We start from the raw sequence: 24664 nt of genomic DNA on the forward strand, positions 1-24664 counted from the left end.
GCCACCTAGTGGTTCCTTTAGCCCCCAAATTCCAGTCAATATCTGGGAAATTAAAATCCCCCATTATAAGACTCTCTGATGTACTGGCCCACTCTATTTCCCTGTACAGTTTCTTATTATACTCATCAGAGTCATTAGGCCTATAGCACACTCCTACTCTCAATTTTGATCTCACAATGCTTATGTCACACCAAACTGACTCGACACTGCACTGTGCAGCGATGTCGACTGGCTTCACTTCCTTGGATTTTATGTGTTTCTTAACTAATAGCATAACCCCTCCTCCCTTCCTATCCTGTCTATCCTTTCTATAAACGTTGTACTCCCCAAATTCCAGTTCTGCATTCCTTATATCTGTGTGATGCCACGTCTCTGATATCCCAACAATATCTGCCTTTGATGTTTTGAGCAATACCTCAAATTCATCAAATTTATTTACTAAACTCCTAGCATTGGTGTACACGCAAGTATACATGCACCTGTGTCTATTCTTAGCTACCCTAACACAACCCATGTGTTTACTTGTACCGCAATGACTCCCAGCAGTCTCTGAAATATCCTGCATCTTGTTTTTCAGGCTTCTGCTCATTCCAATAGAATCAGTGCAAGAATCACTTTCACCTCTGCCAATGGCTACTGTTAATCTATTAGTCTTTGTATCCCCCAAAGCTAGCAGTTTTCCAACCCACCTAACACTGCCTCGATAGCATCAGCAAATATTCTTGCACCCTTTCTATTTAAGTGTATCCCATCCCTGTAAAAGCAGTCTCTCCTGTTAACAAGTACAGTCCATGCTGGAAAAATATTCTACCCCTTGAGCCTTGCACAATCTTTCCAGGGCCGAATTGATCGACAAGGCTCTCATCATATACTCCCTCCTATCGTGTCTGGGAAGAATTGTAGACACTTCCAAATTCAACCCTAATTCACTTCTTTTTTTCAACAGTGACCTGTACATGTTAAATAATTCTGCCAGTCTCCTACTCTTGATATCATTAGTGCCAACATGTACAAGTATGTTTGTGTCCAGTGGGTCCCAAAAATGCTGACATGTGCGCACAACGAAGTCTGGAAAGTCATCAGTACAGAACTTCTCCAGCACTACAAGACTGAAGGAGAGGTTTCTCTTTCACGCAGTCACAGATGATGAAACCTGGGTCCACCATTATGACCTTGAAACAAAGAGACGGGCGATGGAGTGGCATCATCAAAATTCACCATGCAAGAAATTCAAAAGACAGCTTTCAGTCAGTAAGGTCATGGCAACAGTGTTTTGGGACAAGGATGGGGTCTTGCTTGTGGACTTCTTGGAGTGTGGCACCACAATCAACTGAGATCGATATGTGGAAATGTTGAAAAAGTTGAAAGCCCGCATCCATAGAGTTCGACCAAACAAAAACTTAATGAGGTTCTTCTTCTTCTTCTCCATGACTGGATGGGCGAAATGGGAAAGTTTTTTTTTTTTCCTTGGCTGATGCTGTATAAGCTTGTTTTCTTGCATCACATGCCTCAACCAATGCTAATGACAAAGCACGACTGCAAACCAGTCTGTGCACGATGGAGGCCATTGCAAAACTGGGGTGCACTGTTCTCAGTCACCCCTCTCACAGCCCAGATTTTGAACCTTCCGATTTTCACCGCTTCGGCCCGCTGAAGGATGCACTCTGTGGAACCCAATTTCAGATGACAACCAGCTCAAGCACAGTGTTCTTCGCGAAGCCCTCCAGAACAAGAGTAAAGACTTTTACAGGATTGAAATATAGCGTCTAACTCAGAGATGGCGAAAGTCCATAGAAAATTGTGACTTTGTGGAAAAATAAGTGTTTATTAATGATTGAGGATTAGCTAATGTAAAAGGCATAGCCGTAAGAATTAAATTTTCTGAGGGAAAAAATAGGAGGTATTACTTTCGTACTTCTCCTCGTATATATAGAAGCTTTAACTGTAATTCAGTTCAGAATTTGCCAAGGATTTTTTTAACAAACATGCTTGTTAATGTCAGGGTGATGCAGGTTGTGTTGTCAAGTTCAAGCTGCCACCTCAAACATCCTTATGAATGTTTCTACGATAATCATTTTCACCCATCATTTTTCAAACACATAAAAAGGGCTGACTCAGAAAAGTAGCATTTCCAGACCTTTTTATATGAATTTGTTTAATGACTGGCAGGTAGAATTGCCCTTATAAACTCTGGAACTGAAGATACAGCATACTGCAGCGGAAAATTCCTGCTGCTGTAAATGGATGAATTTTTGGAAAATTTTAGGCTTATTCACATGTGCCTATTGTCTTCACCATGTCTGTCCATTTATCTGCATCTAACAACCCCCAGTGGTCAGATTTTCACAAAATTTCATATTTCAACCTTTTTAGAAATATTTGTCGAACAATTGCAAATTTCATTAAAATCACACAAAAGAAATATGACAATTATTATTTCTTTTTTCCATACAATTTGTACAGAAAAAAGAAAGTCAAATTAAATACAGTTTTAATGTATTGTTAGCTTTAGACAGTCCACAAATGCTTCATGTGTATTATTATTTAAAACTCCCGAATGCATTTTATGTCAAATAATGCAAGGACCATTTGTTTATCAGCCAAACAAGAAGCTCAAAATTTCTTGGGCTTGGTGAGAATGCTTCCACTCACTCAACGGTTGTTTTATATCTGCATCATAGTGAAAATCCAAGTTTCATCGAAAGTCACTATTTGATTTAAGAAATTTTGACCGTGTGTTTCGAAACGATCAATCATTTCTTTGCTCAAGTCTATTCTATATTGTTTTTGTTCTGGAGTCAAATTGTGTAGATTCCAGCGGACACAAATTCGCAACATTTTCAGGGGATCTTTCACAATATTGTGAGTACTACCATATGAGATGGACATTCTAACAGCTAAATCACGAAATGTAATTCACCTGTCTTCATCCAAGATTTCCTGGGCTTTTGCGATTTGCTCAGGAGTTGAGGAAAAAGGTTGACCAGGTCTTGGGCCATCTGTAACAGATTCACTGCCTTCACTGAATCACTTGTGCCATTTAAATATGGCCACCCTACAAAGAAACTCATAACCATACACTTCATTCATCTCTAACTGTTTCCAAAGCATTTAAGCTCCCGTCTCACACAATAACGAATCATACATTGCTGTTCAATCTGTATGTCCGACATGATACTTGCTTCAAAACAATTATCAGTGACACGCGGCTAAAAAATCTCTTCATGCAACACTAGCTCGACAAGTACTGGCATGTGCTCACAGTCTGCTTGGTAGCGATCCCTGAGAGCACCTCTAGCGGCAGGTTGTGGAAAGTGCCGCTAGAGGTGCTCTCCATGATCGCTATCATTTTAACACGTGGACTGCAACATAAAATCTTGTACAGTCCACAAGTTAAATTATCACTCCCCCCCCGTATATTAAATGATCACACACAAGTTAAATGATCACTCCCCCCCCTTAAAAAAACTCTAAAAAACTCTTCATGCAACACTAGCTCGCGGCTAAAAAAAACTCTTCATGCAACACTAGCTCCACAAGTACTGGCACGTGCTCACAGTCTGCTTGGTAGCGATCCCTGAGAGCACCTCTAGCGGCAGGTTGTGGAAAGTGCCACTAAAGGTGCTCTCCATGATTGCTCTCATTTTAACACGTGGACTGCAACATAAAATCTTGTACAGTCCACAAGTTAAATGATCACCCCCCCGTATATTAAATGATCACTCCCCCCCTTCCTCGACAAGTACTGGCACGTGCTCACAGTCTGCTTGGTAGCGATCCCTGAGAGCACCTCTAGCGGCAGGTTGTGGAGAGTGCCGCTAGAGGTGCTCTCCATGATCGCTATCATTTTAACACGTGGACTGCAACATAAAATCTTGTACAGTCCACAAGTTAAATGATCACTTCCCCCCCCCCCGTATATTAAATGATCACACACAAGTTAAATGATCACTCCCCCCCCCCATGAGAGCAAAGAGGCTTAAAATGGGAGATGAAGTTTAGAGAATATAAAACTATAAAATGTTCTACAAAGTTATAATCTTAGTAATTAACTAATAAGGAGATAATTATATTTACTTTTCACTTCTATTAATTACAGAAAAAGAAATTTGAATGCACCTGAAATGTAACACACTGCATATATTAACTATCTTATTTACTATTTAATATTATTTTTTCACCTTTGAAAAAATAAAAACTTCATGTCTACTGTTTCAACAACTGAGGTTCCACAGTTGTGGTTCATGTTTACAATGTAATAGTTTATTGTTAATCTGAGATTGCCATAGTTGCTTGCATTGATTGTGGCATTCTCTTTGGATGAGATGTTTGTAGACTGAATATGGAACCTGTGTTTATGTATAATATTGGCTGACTGGGTGTTTGGTGGCTTGATCTAGATATTCATTTCCAGGGTTTCATTATCTCTGAATTCCAGTGTGCCCTAGAATCCAGCCAAACTTCACTGATCGGCAGGTTGCACTATGTTAAATTGACCAAGATCAAATGTAGTAGTGGAAAATGATGCAATAAAGCAAGCTTATATAGCACCAAAAAAAACCAAAAAACTACACACTTATCTCATCCATTCCCACCAAGAATCTATCTAGTTCATCCTTGGATTTCTGTGACGTGATTATCAGCTGCTGACAAGGCTAAGAGATACACGTTTTTTCAAGCATCGCTAAGTGGAACTTTATTTATTGATCTGAAATTATTGTTATTCTCTAACTTTTGATTTAAATTTAGTAGTGTAGTATTTGTGATTTTTCTGATTAATTTGGTGTATTTGTTCTTTACTTGACCCTTGTAATTGCTTAAAAAACTAGACGACTTCTGCCAACATTGTGTTGTATCAATAAGAATGTTTGAACTTTGTCACCATTCTTTCAGTATGATAGCAGATATAGTAAATACTAGAGGTTTCTATGTAGCTTTTTTGCAGTGCAATCGTTATCAGAAAAGGCTTATAAAAAATATAATTTATAGCACTACATATGTGTTTTAATAACTTAAATTTATCACGTAGTCCATAACGTACAACATAATATTCATACAGCTTTTAGTATCAGTCATTTGGTGATTTGGCATAGATATAGTAATGCAAATAGGTCACTCAACAGTTCAAATTATGTAGTTTGGCAATAATTAGTTAAATTTATTACCTATTATAACTACTTAGAATTTACAAACCTAACGTTATAGTGTAATACATATAACTTAAACTTAGCATTAGTAGAGGCATACGATGCATGAAAGCAAGCTTATACAGCATTCATTCAGAAACACCTTCAGCACATCCACCTCCTAAGCCGTAGCTTATATGTGGATATTGCTACTTCAGTATTATTCTACTGCCATAATTAAAATATTATTATTTTATAAACATCAACTATTAAAAATACAAAACTCAATTCAACTTAGAGAGCACACTATACCTCTTAGCCATAGCTAAGAAGAATATAGTATTGGCTACCTCAGTCCCACTTAGCCTAATAAACTGTTACGGTCCCCAACCACAGGGAGGCAGGTACTACTATCTAGCCGTAATCTTGCTCTCTGTTTAAAAACCAAACTCACAAATTTATTAAAACTTCCAAAAAAGCTTCTATCCATGAACATGATCCATAGATTTCTTTGCTCAAGTCTGCCCAAGCAGATCTCCAACTCATTCCTGAGATCAAAATAACAATTACAGTGCAACATGATATGTACACTGGTTTCTTGCTGTCCATAGGAACATAAATCACTTACTGCAAGTCCCAACTCGTGCAACCTTCTTACTAATCTGTCCTGTGATTAAAAATGTAGCACAGAGTCCAAACTGCTGCCAAGGATTTTTTTGTACATTCAGTATGTCTACTGGTGGCAGATACATATGGGTAACTTGGCCTTTCTCACTCGAATCCCATCTTTGTTGCCATACAGCCTTATGAAAGGAAAAGATTTAGGAAAAGATTAGGATAAAAGACGACCAAGAATAATATTAGAAAATCAGTGTTGGACATAGTTTCTTGTCCAGATCCCGAAAGGATTTATATGAGGTCTGATGTGAAGGATGAAAAGATTAGGATAAAAGACGAGTTTCTAATCTTTTCCTAAATCTTTTCCTAACTCGTCTTTTATCCTAATCTTTTCATCCTTCACATCAGACCTCATATAAATCCTTTTGGGATCTGGACAAGAAACTATGTCCAACACTGATTTTCTAATATTATTCTTGGTCATCTTTTATCCTAATCTTTTCCTAAATCTTTTCCTTTATCCTAAACTCGTCTTTTATCCTAATCTTTTCATTCTTCACATCAGACCTCATATAAATCCTTTCGGGATCTGGACAAGAAACTATGTCCAACACTGATTTTCTAATATTATTCTTGGTGCAGTATAATAATGCTGACAAAACAGTCACAAATCAGCCGGTAATTGACCTGCCAGAACCTGTAAGGCATCTGTCAATACTGTTCTACAAGCAAGAGTTGTGCACAGGAGAGCAAACTTTTGCACTTGGAGCAAGTATTTCTTTATTACAGAATTCTTTATTCTATGCAGCCAAGCCACTGAGAAATAAATAATAATGGGAACAAACAAACATTTGTAGAGAAGGTTTAAAGCACTTCCCTTTATCCCCCAATCAGTTCTTATCATCCTTCTTAGCTTAGCATAAAGAACACGTATTTTGTTTTTCAAATACTTCATATGCTCAACAAGGCTCATTCTCCCCCCCCACATACTTCCCAAGGTACTTAACAACAGTAACACACCGTATAGACATATCAAACGACCTCACAACTGGATGTCTATTCATACTTAATCGTCCCTTAAGCAGCAGTGGTACAGTCTTTGTCCTTGAGATCTATAACTTATATAGATTGGACTATTCTATCTATTCTTCCATAACTTGGGATGCACGCATCTCTAGTTGGGATCTTGCATTACCATACAAGATCCCAACTAGAGATGGGATCTTGCATTACCATACACCAGTATTAACAAGTCATCAGCATATGCCACTATGTTCACACCAACATGATTTCTATTCAAAAAATCATCCATCACAATCGGCCAGGCATGGGGGCCAATCACTGAGCCCAACCTCGAGTTACATTTCGCCTTATTTCCGTAAATCCAGTTCTCACAATAATCTTTCGCTTAGAGAAATACTCTCTAAAAACTGAATACAAATAATCTGAACAGCCAGTAGTTCTTATCCTATGGAGGATTCCCTCCCACCAAAGCATATAAAATGCATTGTGAAAATCAACAAATATTCCAAGGACATAATGTCCCTCATAGCCATGCACATAAGTTATCATCTGATAGATAGCATCCTCTGGTGACTTTCCTTTTTTATAACCAAACTGGTTACAAGAGGACAGATGATTCTCATCATATTTAATCATAAACCGACTAATACATAGCCGTTCATAAGTCTTAGCTATCACAGATAGTAAGGCTATGGGACGATATGAACCTGGTTCACCTGGAAGTCTATCAGGACTTTTCATTATTAATTTCAAAACGGCCACTCTCCACACTTCAGGGAAGGAACCAGACTCCAAACATTTGTTAAACATTTTCATTATCAAATCAGACCTTATCTGGAACACTCGCTTCATTATCTTCACCTTGATTAGATCAGGACCAGGTGACCGGTCATCCACCGCCCGTGCAACAGCATCATATATTTCTTCCATAGCAAAATTTTGCTCACGTATATTGGTGCAATATGCAGCATTGCCCTGCACCATATTATTTTGTTCTTGACTCAATTCCTGATTATCTATATCAGGGAACAATTCATCCAGGATCATGCCCATGACTCGCACCAACTTAAAGTTTTAAAATTGCTATTTCTCACAGTAAAATTTACAGAATTGAAAACATATTTTTCAGTTAACTTAAAAATAGAATTCCGGGGATCTCTTGAGCCTTTTTCTGATACATACGACTTTCAAGAGATCTCTTGAGCCTTTTTCTGATACATACGACTTTCAAGAAGTCTGCTTCACAACATTTATGGCCTTAACATAATCTCAACACAAGTTCTTATATATATATATAAATACATAATTCTATCATTTGATTATCTCCAACCCTTCTATATTGCTAAAATCTCTTCCTTGCTGTTCTTAAATCTACTTTCATTCACTGCAAATCTCCATTCCGCCACATTACAGGTCTTGTTCTCATCTTTTTCTTTCTCACACTAGAATTCGAAGCCCTATAGACAGTGTCCTGGAAATTATTTACATAATCTTCAACACTAAGTGAATCCCAATTAATTTCATTCACTATTGAATTGAAAGTCAGATTAAAGCATTCCCAATTAGCAGTCCCAACAGAGAATCTACCTGCCTCTTTACTTCTCTTATTCTCTCAATGCAGCTCAGTCCAAACAAAATACCATTATGATCACTTGTGGTTAGTTGATTCATACAGCATCAGTCAATAAGTTTTTTGGACTGAGGAAAAACCTGATGAAAAATCAGAAAAACCTTGCTATCTATTCCCGAGACCCACTAACTCAGCCACGGAGTGAAAAAATTCTAAAAATGTTCCACGTGTCATCAATGGGATTTGAAACCATTTTCCACCCAGTGTGGGGAGGAATACGATACCACTGTGCTACCTGAGCAGACTAAACTTGATATAATAAGCAAAATAGAACAGGGCATAAGCAGAAGTGTATCGACGGCAGAATATAACACTGGATGGTCTATATGTTTATGTTTTTTTTTTATGTGCAGTTAATAAAACTGCATTCTTAGTCTATTTCTTATTTGGCCTCATTTCTGCATTAAATACATTAAAAATAAAACTTTCGAGATAACACAAAAATCTAAATAAGAGTACCTTAAATACCTGAAGGTGCCGTTATTTCGAAAGTCTACTGTGGCATGGGGAGTGTCATTGACAGACATGCTATAGAAGGATGACAGCATTAGCAGTACAGTCAGTCCTCGTATAGCACGATAGTTGTGTTCCTAGAAACCCTCATGCAATGCAAAATCATGCAATATAAACAACAGGCCCTATGGGAAAAATAGGGTTAGGTGCCGACCACCCAAGATTGAACACACATTTGGAACCAAAAACATTACCAAACACAATAAATTGTACTAAATAAATAAATAAATATTGTATGTATTTTACGTAATAAAATACGTAAGTATTTTATTACGACTATTACGTAATAAAATATTGCTAATGCTTTTGCTTCTATCCTAAGCAAATTTGTTTTTTGTTTGATTTTCTATCGAAACAGATGACAGCCATTCCATCTCTTCCAATTCTTTGTGTCTTGATCTAATGAATTTTAATTACACTTTGAGCTGTTCCTGCTATGAAAGTTGTTTTTATGCATCTTTCTAATTCTTGGCATTGCCTCATTTAGGCCTGTAGCACGTGCAATATCACATGGTCTTTCATTTCACTCAAAGCGTTTCACAATTTCATATTTTTTCTTTATCGACAGAAGCAGACTGGCCATAAGCCTTACCGGGGAAACTCCAGTGGGCCGGAGGCCGGTGTGATTTTGGCCATAAACCATAGTACAAGGCCACTACAAATTTTCCCAGGTAAGAATTTTTGAACCAGTCCGCCTCGATATTGCTTTTCTTTTTCTTTCTGAATCTGCAGTGTCTTCACCAGGACACTTCCTTTTCACACCTTTTAAGTATTTTACTCATGAGGTAGTAAATGAGGAGGCACGCTTGATACACATAAACAAAGCTGTGCATGTAGCACCTGAATAAACAACACCGTAAAGGCAGAGATACACTGTTAACACCTCACATTTTACTAAAGCACATTTCTGGGGGTTACTACCATAAAACAATAAAAACAATTTCTAGTTGCATTTCTGCTAGTGGAATCTGTTATAAACTGGCAGTAAACTTGATATAATTGCATTTGCAATAATACCGATAGCTGGAATTTTGTGGGTTTTTCCCTTATTATGGTGAAATGTGTTTCCCCTTCACTGATATAAAAAAAAAAAAAAATTAAATACATTTTCAGAATCTTCTCTTCATTCCTATCGCGTTGCGTTCAGTTGGGGTGATTCTGCGTTCGACTGCCATTTCTTGTAAACACAAAGGCGAATCGTGCATAAGCGAATTCGGTTCCTGTTATACACGATATCGTTCCCCTATTTATAAATCGTGTATGATCGCATTCATGTACTGTAAACACGTGTTATACGAGGACTGACTGTACTTCTGTATGTCTTTGAGTCACTATCTCTACAAGGAGATTTCCTGATCAAATCATCTTTACACTCTTAGGTGAATCAGAAGAACTTTCTACATATTTCTGAATAAGAAAATGGAGAAAGAATCTTACTAATAGGTTGGTCTGTTACAGAATGGATATAAAGGATATAGCATGATCTTGTCTGCAAGCTCTCGCGCTCTCTCTCTCTCTCTTTTCTCATTCTTTTGGCATTTGAAATGTCATGATATGATGAGCCAGTGAGCTCCACTGGTGGAAAGTTTTGTAGATCCATCTGGCTCCTTTTATCCTTAGGTATGGATCAGATATGCAGATGATATTTTTTGACATTGAGAAACACAAAACAATTTTACAAGTACATGAACAATAGGCAGAACTATTAGGCTGTGAGAGAGAGAGGGAGAGAAAGAGAGCAAAATTCTATTAGTTCTCAGATGTACAGGAAAAGATATACTCCAGACATTAATTTCTACTTGAATCATTCAATGAGTATCAAAAAAAAAAAAAAAAAACACAGCATGTCAAAATGTTAAAATATAGAACAATAAGAGCAACCCTTTTTATCAAGGAGTTTCTTCATGGCATGGCTGACAAAACCATATGCAAATTATGAAAATGTCACTTCAATTAACAGCAAAAAAAAAAAAAATTCAGAATAGAGTATGTAATTCTAAAAGCAGTCACAATACCCTAAACAAAATGAATAGGAAAGAAAACTGAGAATGTGTAAAAAATACAGATGATGTGTTATTAAAACCAATAAACAAAGTTGGTAATTTTTCTGAGGGAAACAATTTCTCCAACTAGATATAGATACATTAACATAAAAAAAAAAAAAAACACGTGTGGTTTCTGGAAAATTTATAGTCATGAGGTAGGAAAGTTATTTAAAATGAGAGTTGGAAAACTTTGCAAACAGTTTTCCATATGTTTACAAAAAGGAATACCAGAAAATATAAGATAGACGGCAACTTTGAATATGCCTATGGATCATCATCATCAGCCATTTTCAATCCACTGCAGGATGAAGGCCTCTCCAGCAACTTTCCAGTTCCTTCTGTTTTGTGCACTGGCCATCCATTTACTACCCACAAACTCATGAATTTCATCTATCCATCTCCGCCTTTGTCTTCCAGGTTTTCTTCTAGCTCCTCTTGGTTACCATTCTGTTATTTTCTTAGTCCATCTGTCATCATGTCTTCAAGCTATATGTCCTGCCCAAGACCATTTTAGTACTTTAGTTTTGATAAGAATGTCCTTTACTTAAGTTTCCTGCCTAATCCATGTGTATCTCTTCTTATCTAACAGTCTGATTCCCAATATAATTCGTTCCATTCTTCGCTGTGTAGTTCTCAGCTTCTCTTCCATTTTTTTTGTGAGTGCCCAAGTTTCATTTCCATAAGTCATGGTGGGGAGTATACACTGGTTCATTATTTTACGTTTCAGACAAACTGGGATATTGCTCTTCAGTATGTGACTATATTTCCTGAATGCTATCCATCCAAAATTTATTCTTCTCTTCACTTCCAGCCATTTATCCTTATTACAACTAATAACTTGTTCCAGATAAGTATATGACTCCACCTTTCCAATTACTGTTCCTTCAATCATTATGTCCCTTTCTGTGGCATACTTGTTCATCATTACTTTTGTTTTAGCCATATTCATCTTTAGTCCAAAATCCTTACGAACTGTGCATAACTGATTAAGATTTTCCTCTAATTCTTTGGGATCGTGGCTTATGACCACAATGTCATCTGCAAATCGTAAATGGTTTAGGTTACTCTCCATTCCCATTGACTCCTTTCTGCGACCAGTATAATCTTATGAAAGCTTCCTCAAGGACAGCAGTAAACAGCTTCGGAGATATTGTGTTTCCTTGTCGAACTCCTTTCTCGATTTTAAATTTGCTACTGTCTTTGTCTAGTCTAATAAAGGAGGTAGCGTTCTCATATATTTTCTTCAAAATCATAATATATGGGGTATCTATGCCTTGTCTTTCCAGTACCCGAAACATTGCCTTAGGATGTATGGAGTCATATGCCTTTTCATAATCCACAAATGCCAGGCATAATGGTATTTAATATTCATTTGCTTTCTCCATTAGCTGTGATATTAGCATTAGCATTAGTAGAGGCATTTGATGCAAGAAAGCAAGCTTATGCAGCATCAGCCAAAAAAAAAAAAAAAAACCCACTTCCACTTCACCCCTCTGTTCATTCAAAATACCTGTCCAGCTGAGCCATAAACGTATTTAGGCTATCAACCTCCACCACAAGGGATGGAAGTCTGTTCCACCAACCAACCACCCGCTGGCTAAAGGCAAATTTCCGTACGTCTATCCTACATCTGTCTTTCCTCAATTTGAATTTATGCCCTCTCAGGTGATTTTTCTGAGCTAGAGGAAGAATCCCATCAGCATTGAGCATGCTTAAACCATTCAAGGCTTTATACACCTCTATCAGATCACCTCGCTGGTGCCTAGTCTCCAGACACTGTAATTTGCAAAACTTAAGCCTTTCTTCGTAAGAGCACCCCTTTGTTCCATTCACTAATCTTGTTGCCCTTCTCTGTACTCGTTCCAGCAGCTCTACATCCTTCTTGAAATGAGGCCTCCAGACCTGTATACAGTACTCCAGGTTGGCCTGACCATTGCCTTATACAATGGAATAATCACCTCCTTATCCCTGCTGGAAAAATTCCTGTATATCATTGACAATACTCCATGAGCTACTCTTGCTGCCCGTCTGCACTGCTCAGAGAACTTCATATCTGCCTGCACAACCACCCCCAAGTCCCTTTCATTCTCTACCACTGTCAGTGTAGTACCACAGAGTTGATACGTTGCTCTGCGGTTGCTGTTTCCCATGTGTAGTACTTTACATTTGTCAATGTTAAACTTCATTTGCCACCTCTCAGCCCATCTGCTCAACCTTTCCAGATCCTGTTGCAGCAGCATAGTGTCAGTAGTGTCCTTGACAACCCTGCCAACCTTCGTATCGTCTGCAAACTTGGACATTAAGCTTGATATACCATCATCAATATCATTTATAAATACAGAAAACAATAATGGACCCAACACTGAGCCCTGAGGGACTCCACTAATAACATTAGTCCACGATGAGCAGTGTCCATTGATTACCACTCTCTGTCTTCTCCCCCTCAACCACCCCTTTATCCATAGCAGCAATTTGCCTCCAATGTCACACTGCTCCAATTTGTGTAGCAGTCTTCCATGTGCAACAGTATCAAAAGCCTTTCTAAGATCCAAGTATATAATATCAAAGTTATTCCCTGCATCCAGTTCTTTTGTGACTGCATCATAGTATCCAATCAAGTTGGTCAGGCAAGACTTCCCCTTAACAAAACCATGCTGTGTCTGAGCTATAACTGAAGTCTTGTCTAAATGATCCTGCAGTGCTTCTTTAACCAGTGCCTCCATTAATTTTCCTGGAACAGAAGTTAAGCTCACAGGTCTATAATTACTTGTGTCAGCCTTTGATCCTCCTTTGTGAATTGGGGTCACATTTGCACATTTCCAGTCTATGGGTACCTCCCCTGAGTCCAAGGAAGCTCTCATAATTATGGCTAAGGGTTTCCTTACTTCCTTTGCTGCCTCCTTTAATATAACTGGATAGATCCCATCCACCCCGGGTGCCTTTCTTGTGTTTATCTTCAACAGTTTCTCCTCCACTTTACTCCCAGTTATTTCAAGATTCTGTAGCTTACTGCTAGAGTTGAATACACCTCTGGCATTCCCCTTGCTGAATAACTCCTCATGTGTAAATGTCGATGCAAAATATTCATTTAGTTTGTTAGCTACCTGAGCAGGATCATCAACAGTTGACCCATCGATATCAAATGGACCAATCTGATTCATCCCCTTCCTTCTAGAGTTTACCTAAGTAAAGAAATCTTTGCTGTTTTTCTTTGCATCCCTTGCCAAGGATTTCTCGTAATCTGCCTTCGCCTGCCTAACCTCCTTTGTAACTTGGTTGCATATCAACTTGTGATATTACATGAAGGTGATCCATAGTTGAGAATCCTGTCCTAAAGTCAGCTTGCTCTTTCGATTGATTCTCATCAAGTATTCTTTCTAATCTGTTAGTAATGACCCTTGTGAATAACTTGTGGATGTGGGATAACAAGCTAATTGGTCTATAATTTCCAATTTCTAATTTATCTCCTTTCTTATGTAGCAAAACTATGATTGCATTATTCCACTGCTTAGGCGTAACACCTTTTCTAATGCATTTTGTGAAGAGCCTTGCCAGTTTTTATGTTATGTCTCTTCCTCCCAATTTAAACAATTCTATAGTAACTTCATCTTCCCCTGGGGCTTTCTGATTCTGATTCTTCAACGTCTGTTCTACCTCATCAGGAAGAATATCGGGTATGTCATATGTGTTGTTAATTTCCGATCCATCTTCCCCACTGCTGGCATCAGTCCCTCGCTCCTTGTATAATTCTCTATAGTAGTCTTCTGCTATTTGAATTATGCCTTCTCTGCTATTTATAAGTACGCCATCGCTATTCTTCAGTTTCAGTATCATTTGTCTTTCTGTATGGCTGCTGATTTAAGTCCTTTGTTTTCCCTTAATGCTTGTTCTACTTTTCTTATGTTAAATCTTCTTATGTCCTCTCTGAGCCTCTTTCTAATGGCTCTGCATAACTCAGTATACTCAATTTTCTCCTTGTCAGTGTTTATCTTGCTCTTCATTACAAGTGTTTCTTGACTAATTTTTTCTTCTTTGGATTTCTTTTTCCCTATAGCTTTCTTGGGCTTTATCACTTTCAGAAAGTTGTAATATTCCTCGTCGATATCTTGGTCCTGAGCAGTCTGCAAAAGCTCAAACTTGTTCTTAAGTTCCAGTACATACTGCTTTTTCTCCTCTTCTGTTATCTCAAAGACCTTCGTATTATTTACTCAAGTCAGTATTATCCTTTCCTACATCTATATCAAGTATGCATCTTACCATTCTGTGATCACTTCCAACATTTACCTTATTCAGGATGGTAACATCATTCACAATATATCTTGTTAGTGAGGATGAAGTCGATTTCATTAGTTGTTAATCCATTTGGGCTCTGCCATGTCCACTTTCTGTTCACCCTTTTCTTGAAAAAAGTGTTCATTACTGACAATCCTTGTGATTCTGCAAATTCCACAAGTCTTTCATATTTCTTTCACCAATTCCAAAATTTCCTATAGTTCTCCTTTCTGTGCTGTTTTGTCTTTTTCCAACCTTAGCATTGAAGTCCCCCATAATAATAGTGTAGTGGGTTTTCTGCTCATCTAGAAGACTCTCAATTTCGGTGTACATTTCTTTAACCTCTTCATCATCATGGCTCGATGTTGGTGCATAAATCATTATAACCTTTTGCTTGTACCTCTTAGAAATCTTGAATATTAGTCTTGACACCCTTGGTGATGTACTTTTGAATTCCAAAATGTTGTTTTTTATATCTTTATGGACCAGAAACCCAACTCCACCTTTGCTCCTTTCACTGTACAGCCGATTTCCACTTGATAAACTTATAAGTGATTCATTTCTTCTTCTTCTTTCAGCCAAACCGATGATATCCCAATTCACATTTTCTAGTTCCTTTTGCAGCTCTAATATCCTGTCTTCACCGATGAGCGTTGTAACAGGCCAAGTTTAGTTTCCGTGCATGGCAGCCTGGTCATACCCAGAGATTCTTAGCACCCTCTGCTTCCACTCTTATCCTCTCGCTGAGAGGATCAGAGTAAGAGGGGGGAGTGAAAGCAGCTGGGGACTGAGGGCCATTTGTTTCGTCGTGTTGTCATATGCTGGAGGGTTTGGTCTTTTCCTCTTCACACTGACCAGGCGTCTTGAAGAGAACCACTCTACACATTCGTTGCCACCTAAGTGACATAACAAGGCTTACCATCGAGAAGGTGTGCATGAGTGGATTTTAGGGAGATAGGCCAACCAGACTTCTCCTAAATCTTCTGTAATAGAAAGATATTGGATCCATCAATGTTTTAGACTGAGTGTCTGAAAACACACAGAATACCTGTTCCCCTCTAAGCCCCTGCCTATCATCATCATCAGCCATTTTCAATCCACTGCAGGATGAAGGCCTCTCCAGCAACTTTCCAGTTCCTTCTGTTTTGAGCACTGGCCATATGGATGCTCCCAATTAATGAGAGTCCCTGCCTATGGATGCTCCCAATTAATTAAATTATAAAATTTTAAAAATTTTTAAATTCTTGGAAGAAGGGGATAAATTGCCCCCTCCCACAACAATAATTTTGAAATTAATGTATTCTTTAAATTTTCATTAAAAGAAAATTTAAAGACACTATGTTTCTATAAAATTTAAAAATAGGACAACAAACAGAAATATGGGGAGCGATACAGATGCATTATGGATTCATCCTTCCAGAAAAAGAATATAAATTTATAATGAAAATCTTGGCATTTTCTTGTTTTTTTCCCTTAACATTTAAAATTTAAAATCTACTTATACCTGCCTAAAATTCCATGTACATAATTACAAGAAATGTGATATTTCGAGATTAGGATAAGTTACTGGGTCTCTGACTGACCAATCGAAGATCAACCGCTCTCTCTCTCTCTCATGACACTCCCTTCTCTTACTTGCCTGGACATCCTGACCATGAGAGGAACTGTGCATGTGATCAAGAGACTGGTATAGTTTCTGGTAAGGTAATTATTGCAGAGTACCAGTGATTAAAAATGTAGTTCTTTCTTTCTTTCTTTCTCTCTCTCTCTCTCTCCTACTCAATTCAGCTGCATTGAAAATATTAAATATTTGTGGCATATTATTAAAATATTATTTTAACAGTACCGGAATTTGTTGTTCATATCATATGCTATACATCTACGGATGGGGGCTGATTTACATGTCCTTTGGTCTGAAAAAACCAGAATAACTCACGAGGGAAACTATGCCCTCTTGCCTGAGATCAAGCTATCCCAGCTCAACAGCATGGAACTTCAAAAATTCCCTCAATCATCAATGGGAATTGCACCCAGATCTCTCCACAAGAGTGGCAGATGAGTCTGCCACTCACTTGGTAATAAAGATTAATAATAATAAAATAATAGAATAACTTGAAAAATTAATAATAAATCATAAATGATTGCAGTTACATTCATTCATAACTGTGCTAGAGAGTTAGTCTTACAAAGGATTGAATGGGCCCAGAAACCTAGAATTTCCAATCATGCCCTAGAAAACCCATCTACAATACCTATTCATGTCCAAAGAATTAACCATATCAGATCTAATGGAAATCATTGATAAACCAATAAGACATTATTTAGCCATTCTTTTGATACACTGAAATAAAGTTGTGTGGAGAAACCTTCTTTCAATGCTTACCGTAATTAAAGTAGAAAATGAAAAGACTAAGAGCATTTATTATTGCAAATCTAAATAGCCGATCATTAAAAAGTAATAAAGATTAATATTAATAATGGAATAAGAGAATAACTAATAAGAAATAACTGCAATTACATTCATGCATGGTCATGACCTCACTGGAACCAAAACTGGTCAGTCTTGAGCATGGTTCCAGAAACTCTGGTTTTGAATCATTCAAAACAGGCACACCAACCACAGAATGTGCATTTTGCAGACAATAACCTAATACCTAATTATCGGAGTTATCGATGCTCCAGAACTCTTAAATATGTTGCACTTTTTTATGTTCACCTAAGAGAGCAAAAACTAATTAAACCTTCTTATTGTTGCATATTAAGCATGCACTATTATTGATTTTCTAAACAGAATACTGGGGATCTTTAATAAATCTCATTTTGATCTGTTAAGCAAAAATCACAAATTCACAAAAGTTAAAAAATCCAATTATGGGTACACCTTTGTCACCGCTTTGCGGGCATGGCCAAATTCGGGACAGATTCGAGCAAAAGAAGTACAGGTTTTTTTTAACAGACTCATTTTTGGCTAGTGAAAAAAATGTTAAGTTAGTTTACGCCCATAATTCGGGCCGAATTCAAACAAAAGAAGCCACCTCCTCCAGAGGTATACCCATTACCTTGAGTATAACCAATAAATTCTTTAATTAATGACTACACATCCATTTGTTGCCATTTTGTTTTTAACAGATCTGCAAATGATTAAGCCTGAGGTTCCGAAACTTTCAAGGTTCACGGTGCCCTTAGCGTCCCAGTAATTTTTTCGTGGCGCCCCTAGGCCAAAAGAAATACCTAACACTGGTTTTCGATCTTTGAATAATCAGATTGTGTGTGTGTGTGTGTGTGTGTGTGTGTGTGTGTGTGTGTGTGTGTGTGTGTGTGTGTGTGTGTGTGTGTGTGTGTGTGTGTGATATTAAAAAGAAATAATATATTATATGATAGTTATTAAGATAATATAATTATCAATGAATACTACTCTACGTGGACTAATGTTATTAGTATCACTAATGTTATTAGTGGTATCCCTCCGAATTCAGTGTTGGGCCCATTGTTGTTTTTCATATTTATCAATGATACTGATGAAGGTATATCAGGCTTAATGTCCAAGTTTCCAGATGATACAAAAGTTGGCAGGGTGGTTAATAACAGTAATGACACTATGCTGCTGCAACAGGATCTGGAAAAGTTGGGTAGATGAGCTGAGAAATGGCAACTGAAGTTTAACATTGACAAATGCAAAGTACTGCAAATGGGTATCAGTAACCCCAGAGAAATGTACCAATGGGTGGTGTTACCCTCAGGGTAATTGAGAATGAAAGAGACCTGGGGGTAATTGTGCAGTAAGATATGAAGTTTTCTAGCAGTGCAGACAGGTTGCCAGAGTAGATCATGGGGGTCTTGTCAATGTTATATACATTAGGAATTTTGTGAGCAGGAATAAGGAGGTGATTACCACTTGTATAAGGCAATGGTCAGGCCACACCTCAAGTACTGCATACAGGAATGGAAGCCTCATTTTAGGAAGGATGTAGAGTTGCTAGAATGAGTACAGAGAAGGGCAACAAGACTGGTGAAGGGAACAAAAGGGTGCTCTTATGAAGAAACGCTTAAGTTCTGCAAATCGTGGCTTCTAGAAACTAGGCACCTGTGAGGGAATCTGATTCAGGTGTATAAGGCCTTGAATTGAATTGAAATGAATTGAACAGGCTCAATGCTGATGGGATTCTTCCTCTTGCTCAGATTACAAACCTGAGGGGGCATGGATTCAAACTGAGGAAAGACAGTTGTAGAATACTGTGCAGAAGTTTGCCTTTAGCCAGCAGGTAGTTTATTGCTGGAACAAACTTCCATCTGTTGTTGTAGAAGTTGATAGCTTAAATAAATTCAAGGCAGAACTAGACAAACATTTGGAGTGAATGAATGAATGAATCAGTGAAATGGGAATGGGCTTTTTTTTTTTTTTTTTTTTTTGCTGATTCTGTACAAGCTTGCTCTCTTGCATCATGTACCTCTACTAATGAACAAAATTACAATTCATAATACAAATTATATATACTTATATAATAACTTTATTCTTTATATAGAGGTACTAAACATATATAGAGGTACTAAAACTTTATATAGAGGTACTAAACAAACATCAATTATAGATCACCACAAAATTAAAAAGATACGGTATAAGGGTTACCATACACCTTTTTATAAGGAAATAAATATATAAATATCAAAAACATAAATATATAAATAAGTTTAAGTAACTTAAACCGAAATTACATGGCACCCCTATAATGTTGCATCACTACGGTTGAAAACCACTGTTAAAAGTATTGTCACTTTCCTAACGTGTTCTATCCCACTGTGATTTTAATATCTAGTAATGTGTAAATAACTTAAGGATATTTACATAACTTTATAAATCCACTGATCACAAAAGGTATTGTCGCTCCATTGTAGGACCAGGGTATGTCTGCCAGGGGCAAAGGTTGGTGACGTTGTAGAGCGAATATCATCTTTTAAGGGCACAAAAGGTGATATAGTTGAACACGTTGGCACTAATAATATTAAGAGTAGGAAACCGGCAGAATTACTTAACAAGTACAGGTCACTGTTGAACAAAAGCCGGGAATTAGGGTTGAATTTGAAAGTGTCTGCAATTCTGCCCAGACACGATAGGAGGGAGTATATGATGAGAGCCTTGTCGATCAATTCGGCCCTGGAAAGATTGTGCAAGGCTCAAGGGGTAGAATTTTTTTCAGACTGGACTGTACTTGTTAACAGGAGAGATTGCTTCTACAGGGATGGGATACACTTAAATAGAAAGGGTGCAAGAATATTTGCTGATGCTATCGAGGCAGTGTTAGGTGGATTGGAAAACTGCTAGCTTGGGGGGAGACAAAGACCAATAGATTGACAGTAGCCACTGGCAGAGGTGAAAGAGATTCTTGCACTGCTTCTATTAGAATGAGCAGAAGCCTGAAAAACAAGATGCATGGTATTTCAGAGACTGCTGGGAGCCATTGCGGTACAAGTAAACACATGGGTTGTGTTAGGGTAGCTAAGAATAGAAACAGGTGCAGGTATACTTGCGTGTACACCAATGCTAGGAGTTTAGTAAATAAATTTGATGAATTTGAGGTATTGCTCAAAACATCAAAGGCAGATATTGTTGGGATATCAGAGACGTGGTGTCACACAGATATAAGGGATGCAGAACTGCAATTTGGGGAGTACAACGTCTACAGAAAGGATAGACAGGATAGGAAGGGGCGAGGGGTTATGCTATTAGTTAAGAAACACATAAAAACCAAGGAAGTGAAGCCAGTCGACATCGCTGGACAGTGCAGTGTTGAGTCAGTTTGGTGTGACATAAGCATTGGGAGATAAAAATTGAGAGTAGGAGTGTGCTATAGGCCTAATGACTCTGATGAGTATAATAAGGAACTGTACAGGGAAATAGAGTGGGCCAGTAAATCAGAGAGTCTTATAATGGGAGATTTTAATTTCCCAGATATTAACTGGAATCTGGGGGCTGGTTACTCACACACTAGCAGGGCTTTTGTGGATTTATTGGATGACTGTTTTCTACATCAGCATGTTCGGGAGGCAACTAGAGGGAGTAATATTCTTGATTTGATTATCAGCAGTGATTCTTCATGCATTAAGAATCTGCAGATAAATGAACCACTAGGTGGCAGTGATCACAGTGTGCTGAAGTACGATTTACTGAAAGAGGTAACTACCATTAGGGGTAAAGGGAAGGGTTATTGCTTCCGTAAAGGCGACTACGATGGACTGAGACAGTATTTAAATTCTATACAGTGGGACCAACTGATGATGTTACCAACAGCAAATTCAAAATGGGAAGCATTCAAAGAACTTATCTTGGAAGCTACTAGGCTTTACATACCAACTAAGAAATATTGTTCAAGGTTTAGGCCAAAATGGATGTCAGATGAACTAATGAGGCATATGGCAGAGAAGAAAAATGCATGGGATACTTACAAATTAACACATGACACAGAAGCCTATGATAGATACAAGTTGATATGCAACCAAGTTACAAAGGAGGTTGGGCAGGCGAAGGCAGATTACGAGAAATCCTTGGCAAGGGATGCAAAGAAAAACAGCAAAGAGTTCTTTACTTATGTAAACTCTAGAAGGAAGGGGATGAATCAGATTGGTCCACTTGATATTGATGGGTCAACTGTTGATGATCCTGCTCAGGTAGCTAACAAACTAAATGAATATTTTGCATCGACATTCACACATGAGGAGTCATTCAGCAAGGGGAATGCCAGAGGTGTATTCAACTCTAGCAGTAAGCTACAGAATCTTGAAATAACTGGGAGTAAAGTGGAGGAGAAACTGTTGAAGATAAACACAAGAAAGGCACCTGGGGTGGATGGGATCTATCCAGTTATATTAAAGGAGGCAGCAAAGGAAGTAAGCAAACCCTTGGCCATAGTTATGAGAGCTTCCTTGGACTCAGGGGAGGTACCCATGGACTGGAAATGTGCAAATGTGACCCCAATTCACAAAGGAGGATCAAAGGCTGAAACAAGTAATTATAGACCTGTGAGCTTAACTTCTGTTCCAGGAAAATTAATGGAGGCACTGGTTAAAGAAGCACTGCAGGATCATTTAGACAAGACTTCAGTTATAGCTCAGACACAGCATGGTTTTGTTAAGGGGAAGTCTTGCCTGACCAACCTGACTGGATACTATGATGCAGTCACAAAAGAGCTGGATGCAGGGAATAACTTTGATATTATATACTTGGATCTTAGAAAGGCTTTTGATACTGTTGCACATGGAAGACTGCTACACAAATTGGAGCAGTGTGACACTGGAGGCAAATTGCTGCTATGGATAAAGGGGTGGTTGAGGGGGAGAAGACAGAGAGTGGTAATCAATGGACACTGCTCATCGTGGACTGATGTTATTAGTGGAGTCCCTCAGGGCTCAGTGTTGGGTCCATTGTTGTTTTCTGTATTTATAAATGATATTGATGACGGTATATCAAGCTTAATGTCCAAGTTTGCAGATGATACAAAGGTTGGCAGGGTTGTCAAGGACACTACTGACACTATGCTGCTGCAACAGGATCTGGAAAGGTTGAGCAGATGGGCTGAGAGGTGGCAAATGAAGTTTAACATTGACAAATGTAAAGTACTACACATGGGAAACAGCAACCCCAGATCAACGTATCAACTCTGTGGTACTACACTGACAGTGGTAGAGAATGAAAGGGACTTGGGGGTGATTGTGCAGGCAGATATGAAGTTCTCTGAGCAGTGCAGACGGGCTGCAAGAGTAGCTCATGGAGTATTGTCAATGATATACAGGAATTTTTCCAGCAGGGATAAGGAGGTGATTATTCCATTGTATAAGGCAATGGTCAGGCCACACCTAGAGTACTGTATACAGGTCTGGAGGCCTCATTTCAAGAAGGATGTAGAGCTGCTGGAACGAGTACAGAGAAGGGCAACAAGATTAGTGAATGGAACGAAGGGGTGCTCTTACGAAGAAAGGCTTAAGTTTTGCAAATTACAGTGTCTGGATACTAGGCACCAGCGAGGTGATCTGATAGAGGTGTATAAAGCCTTGAATGGTTTAAGCATGCTCAATGCTGATGGGATTCTTCCTCTAGCTCAGAAAAATCACCTGAGAGGGCATAAATTCAAATTGAGGAAAGACAGATGTAGGATAGACGTGCGGAAATTTGCCTTTAGCCAGCGGGTGGTTGGTTGGTGGAACAGACTGCCATGCCTTGTGGTGGAGGTTGATAGCCTAAATAAGTTTAAGGCTCAGCTGGACAGGTATTTTGAACGAACAGAGGGGTGAAGTGGAAGTGGGTTTTTTTTTTTTTTTTTTTTGGCTGATGCTGCATAAGCTTGCTTTCTTGCATCAAATGCCTCTACTAATGCTAAAAATGCTAATGCTATTAACCATACTACTATGTAATATATAGAATATGCCAATGTTCATAAGGCCACCTTTTTTAGCATGGTTGTATGCTGTTTTGCGTTGATAATGATAACAATAATAAATTCCTTATCCACCTTGGATGCTTTGGAGCAAAAACAAAACAACAGAAACAACTTTTACGCAACAAAACTAGTATATAGATAGCATAATTTACCTATTATCTTCGATAAGTACTTGAAGATCATTTTCACTACTAAATATTTTTCTTTTCTTTTTTTCGTGTTCTTTAAATGCTTCCTCAGCTTTGTCTGTGATTTCTGTCTCTAGATCAATTTGGTCAAAAACGCGAATTCCAAGATAATGTAGCTGGTCCTGTTCTTCGGTTGTCATCGATGATACAGGAGTGTCCTTGTATACTGCATTCTGCTTTTCAATCGGAAAATCAGCTGAATCGCCTATAACTTCAAAACTCCTCTCGCCTTCTTCGAAACCAGACTCTTCTTCTGCCATGTTACAATGCATTATCACTAAAGAATAACAGATCTACTCCGTAATTACGCGATTCAATCACAGTACTAGGACATCGCGTAATCCTCCACTCACAAAGTATCTTATCAATCTGTGCTTCCAGTACAGCATCATGCGTCACCACAAAGTAGTAACACATCTTACTTCTCTGTGATGCGTCACGGTCAACACAAAAATCACCGCCAGCTCCAACCTGTCGTAAAGCGCATACACATACAGCTTACTGATTGAGCAGTTCCGACTTGTCACGAAACCTGTAATGCTGACAGAGCATTCGCCGAACACGCTGAATTAAAATAATGAAAAATAAGATCTTTCAGTAATTTTTTATATGTACTGTACTTTTAATCTGTTTCCAGAAAGGATTTAGAATAATTTTCTACATTTTCAGAAAGAATAATGAAATATAATAATTTTCAGAATTTTTGTTCCATACTTTTATCATCTTTTTTATCATACTTTTATCATTTATTATAAAAGCATACTTGCTTTTCATAAATGATAAAAGCACACTTTTATCATCCATCAACAAGTACAGGTCA

At 38.1% G+C, this 24664-nt stretch overlaps 1 protein-coding gene across 1 annotated transcript in view; it reads right to left on the reverse strand.

The window, feature by feature from the left end:
• The window catches only part of LOC150083151 (uncharacterized), an 83228-nt gene extending 59077 nt beyond the window's left edge, over positions 1-24151 (reverse strand). The window contains exon 1 of the mRNA XM_090378408.1: positions 23809-24151. Coding sequence (XP_090234534.1) covers positions 23809-24116 — 308 coding nt within the window. The 5' untranslated portion in view covers positions 24117-24151. The remainder of the gene's footprint in view (positions 1-23808) is intronic.
• Between the last annotated feature and the right edge of the window lie 513 nt (positions 24152-24664).

This window comes from Mastigoproctus giganteus, chromosome 7 (assembly GCF_048544385.1).
Source record: "Mastigoproctus giganteus isolate SK-2022 chromosome 7, ASM4854438v1, whole genome shotgun sequence".
Taxonomy (NCBI): domain Eukaryota; kingdom Metazoa; phylum Arthropoda; class Arachnida; order Uropygi; family Thelyphonidae; genus Mastigoproctus; species Mastigoproctus giganteus.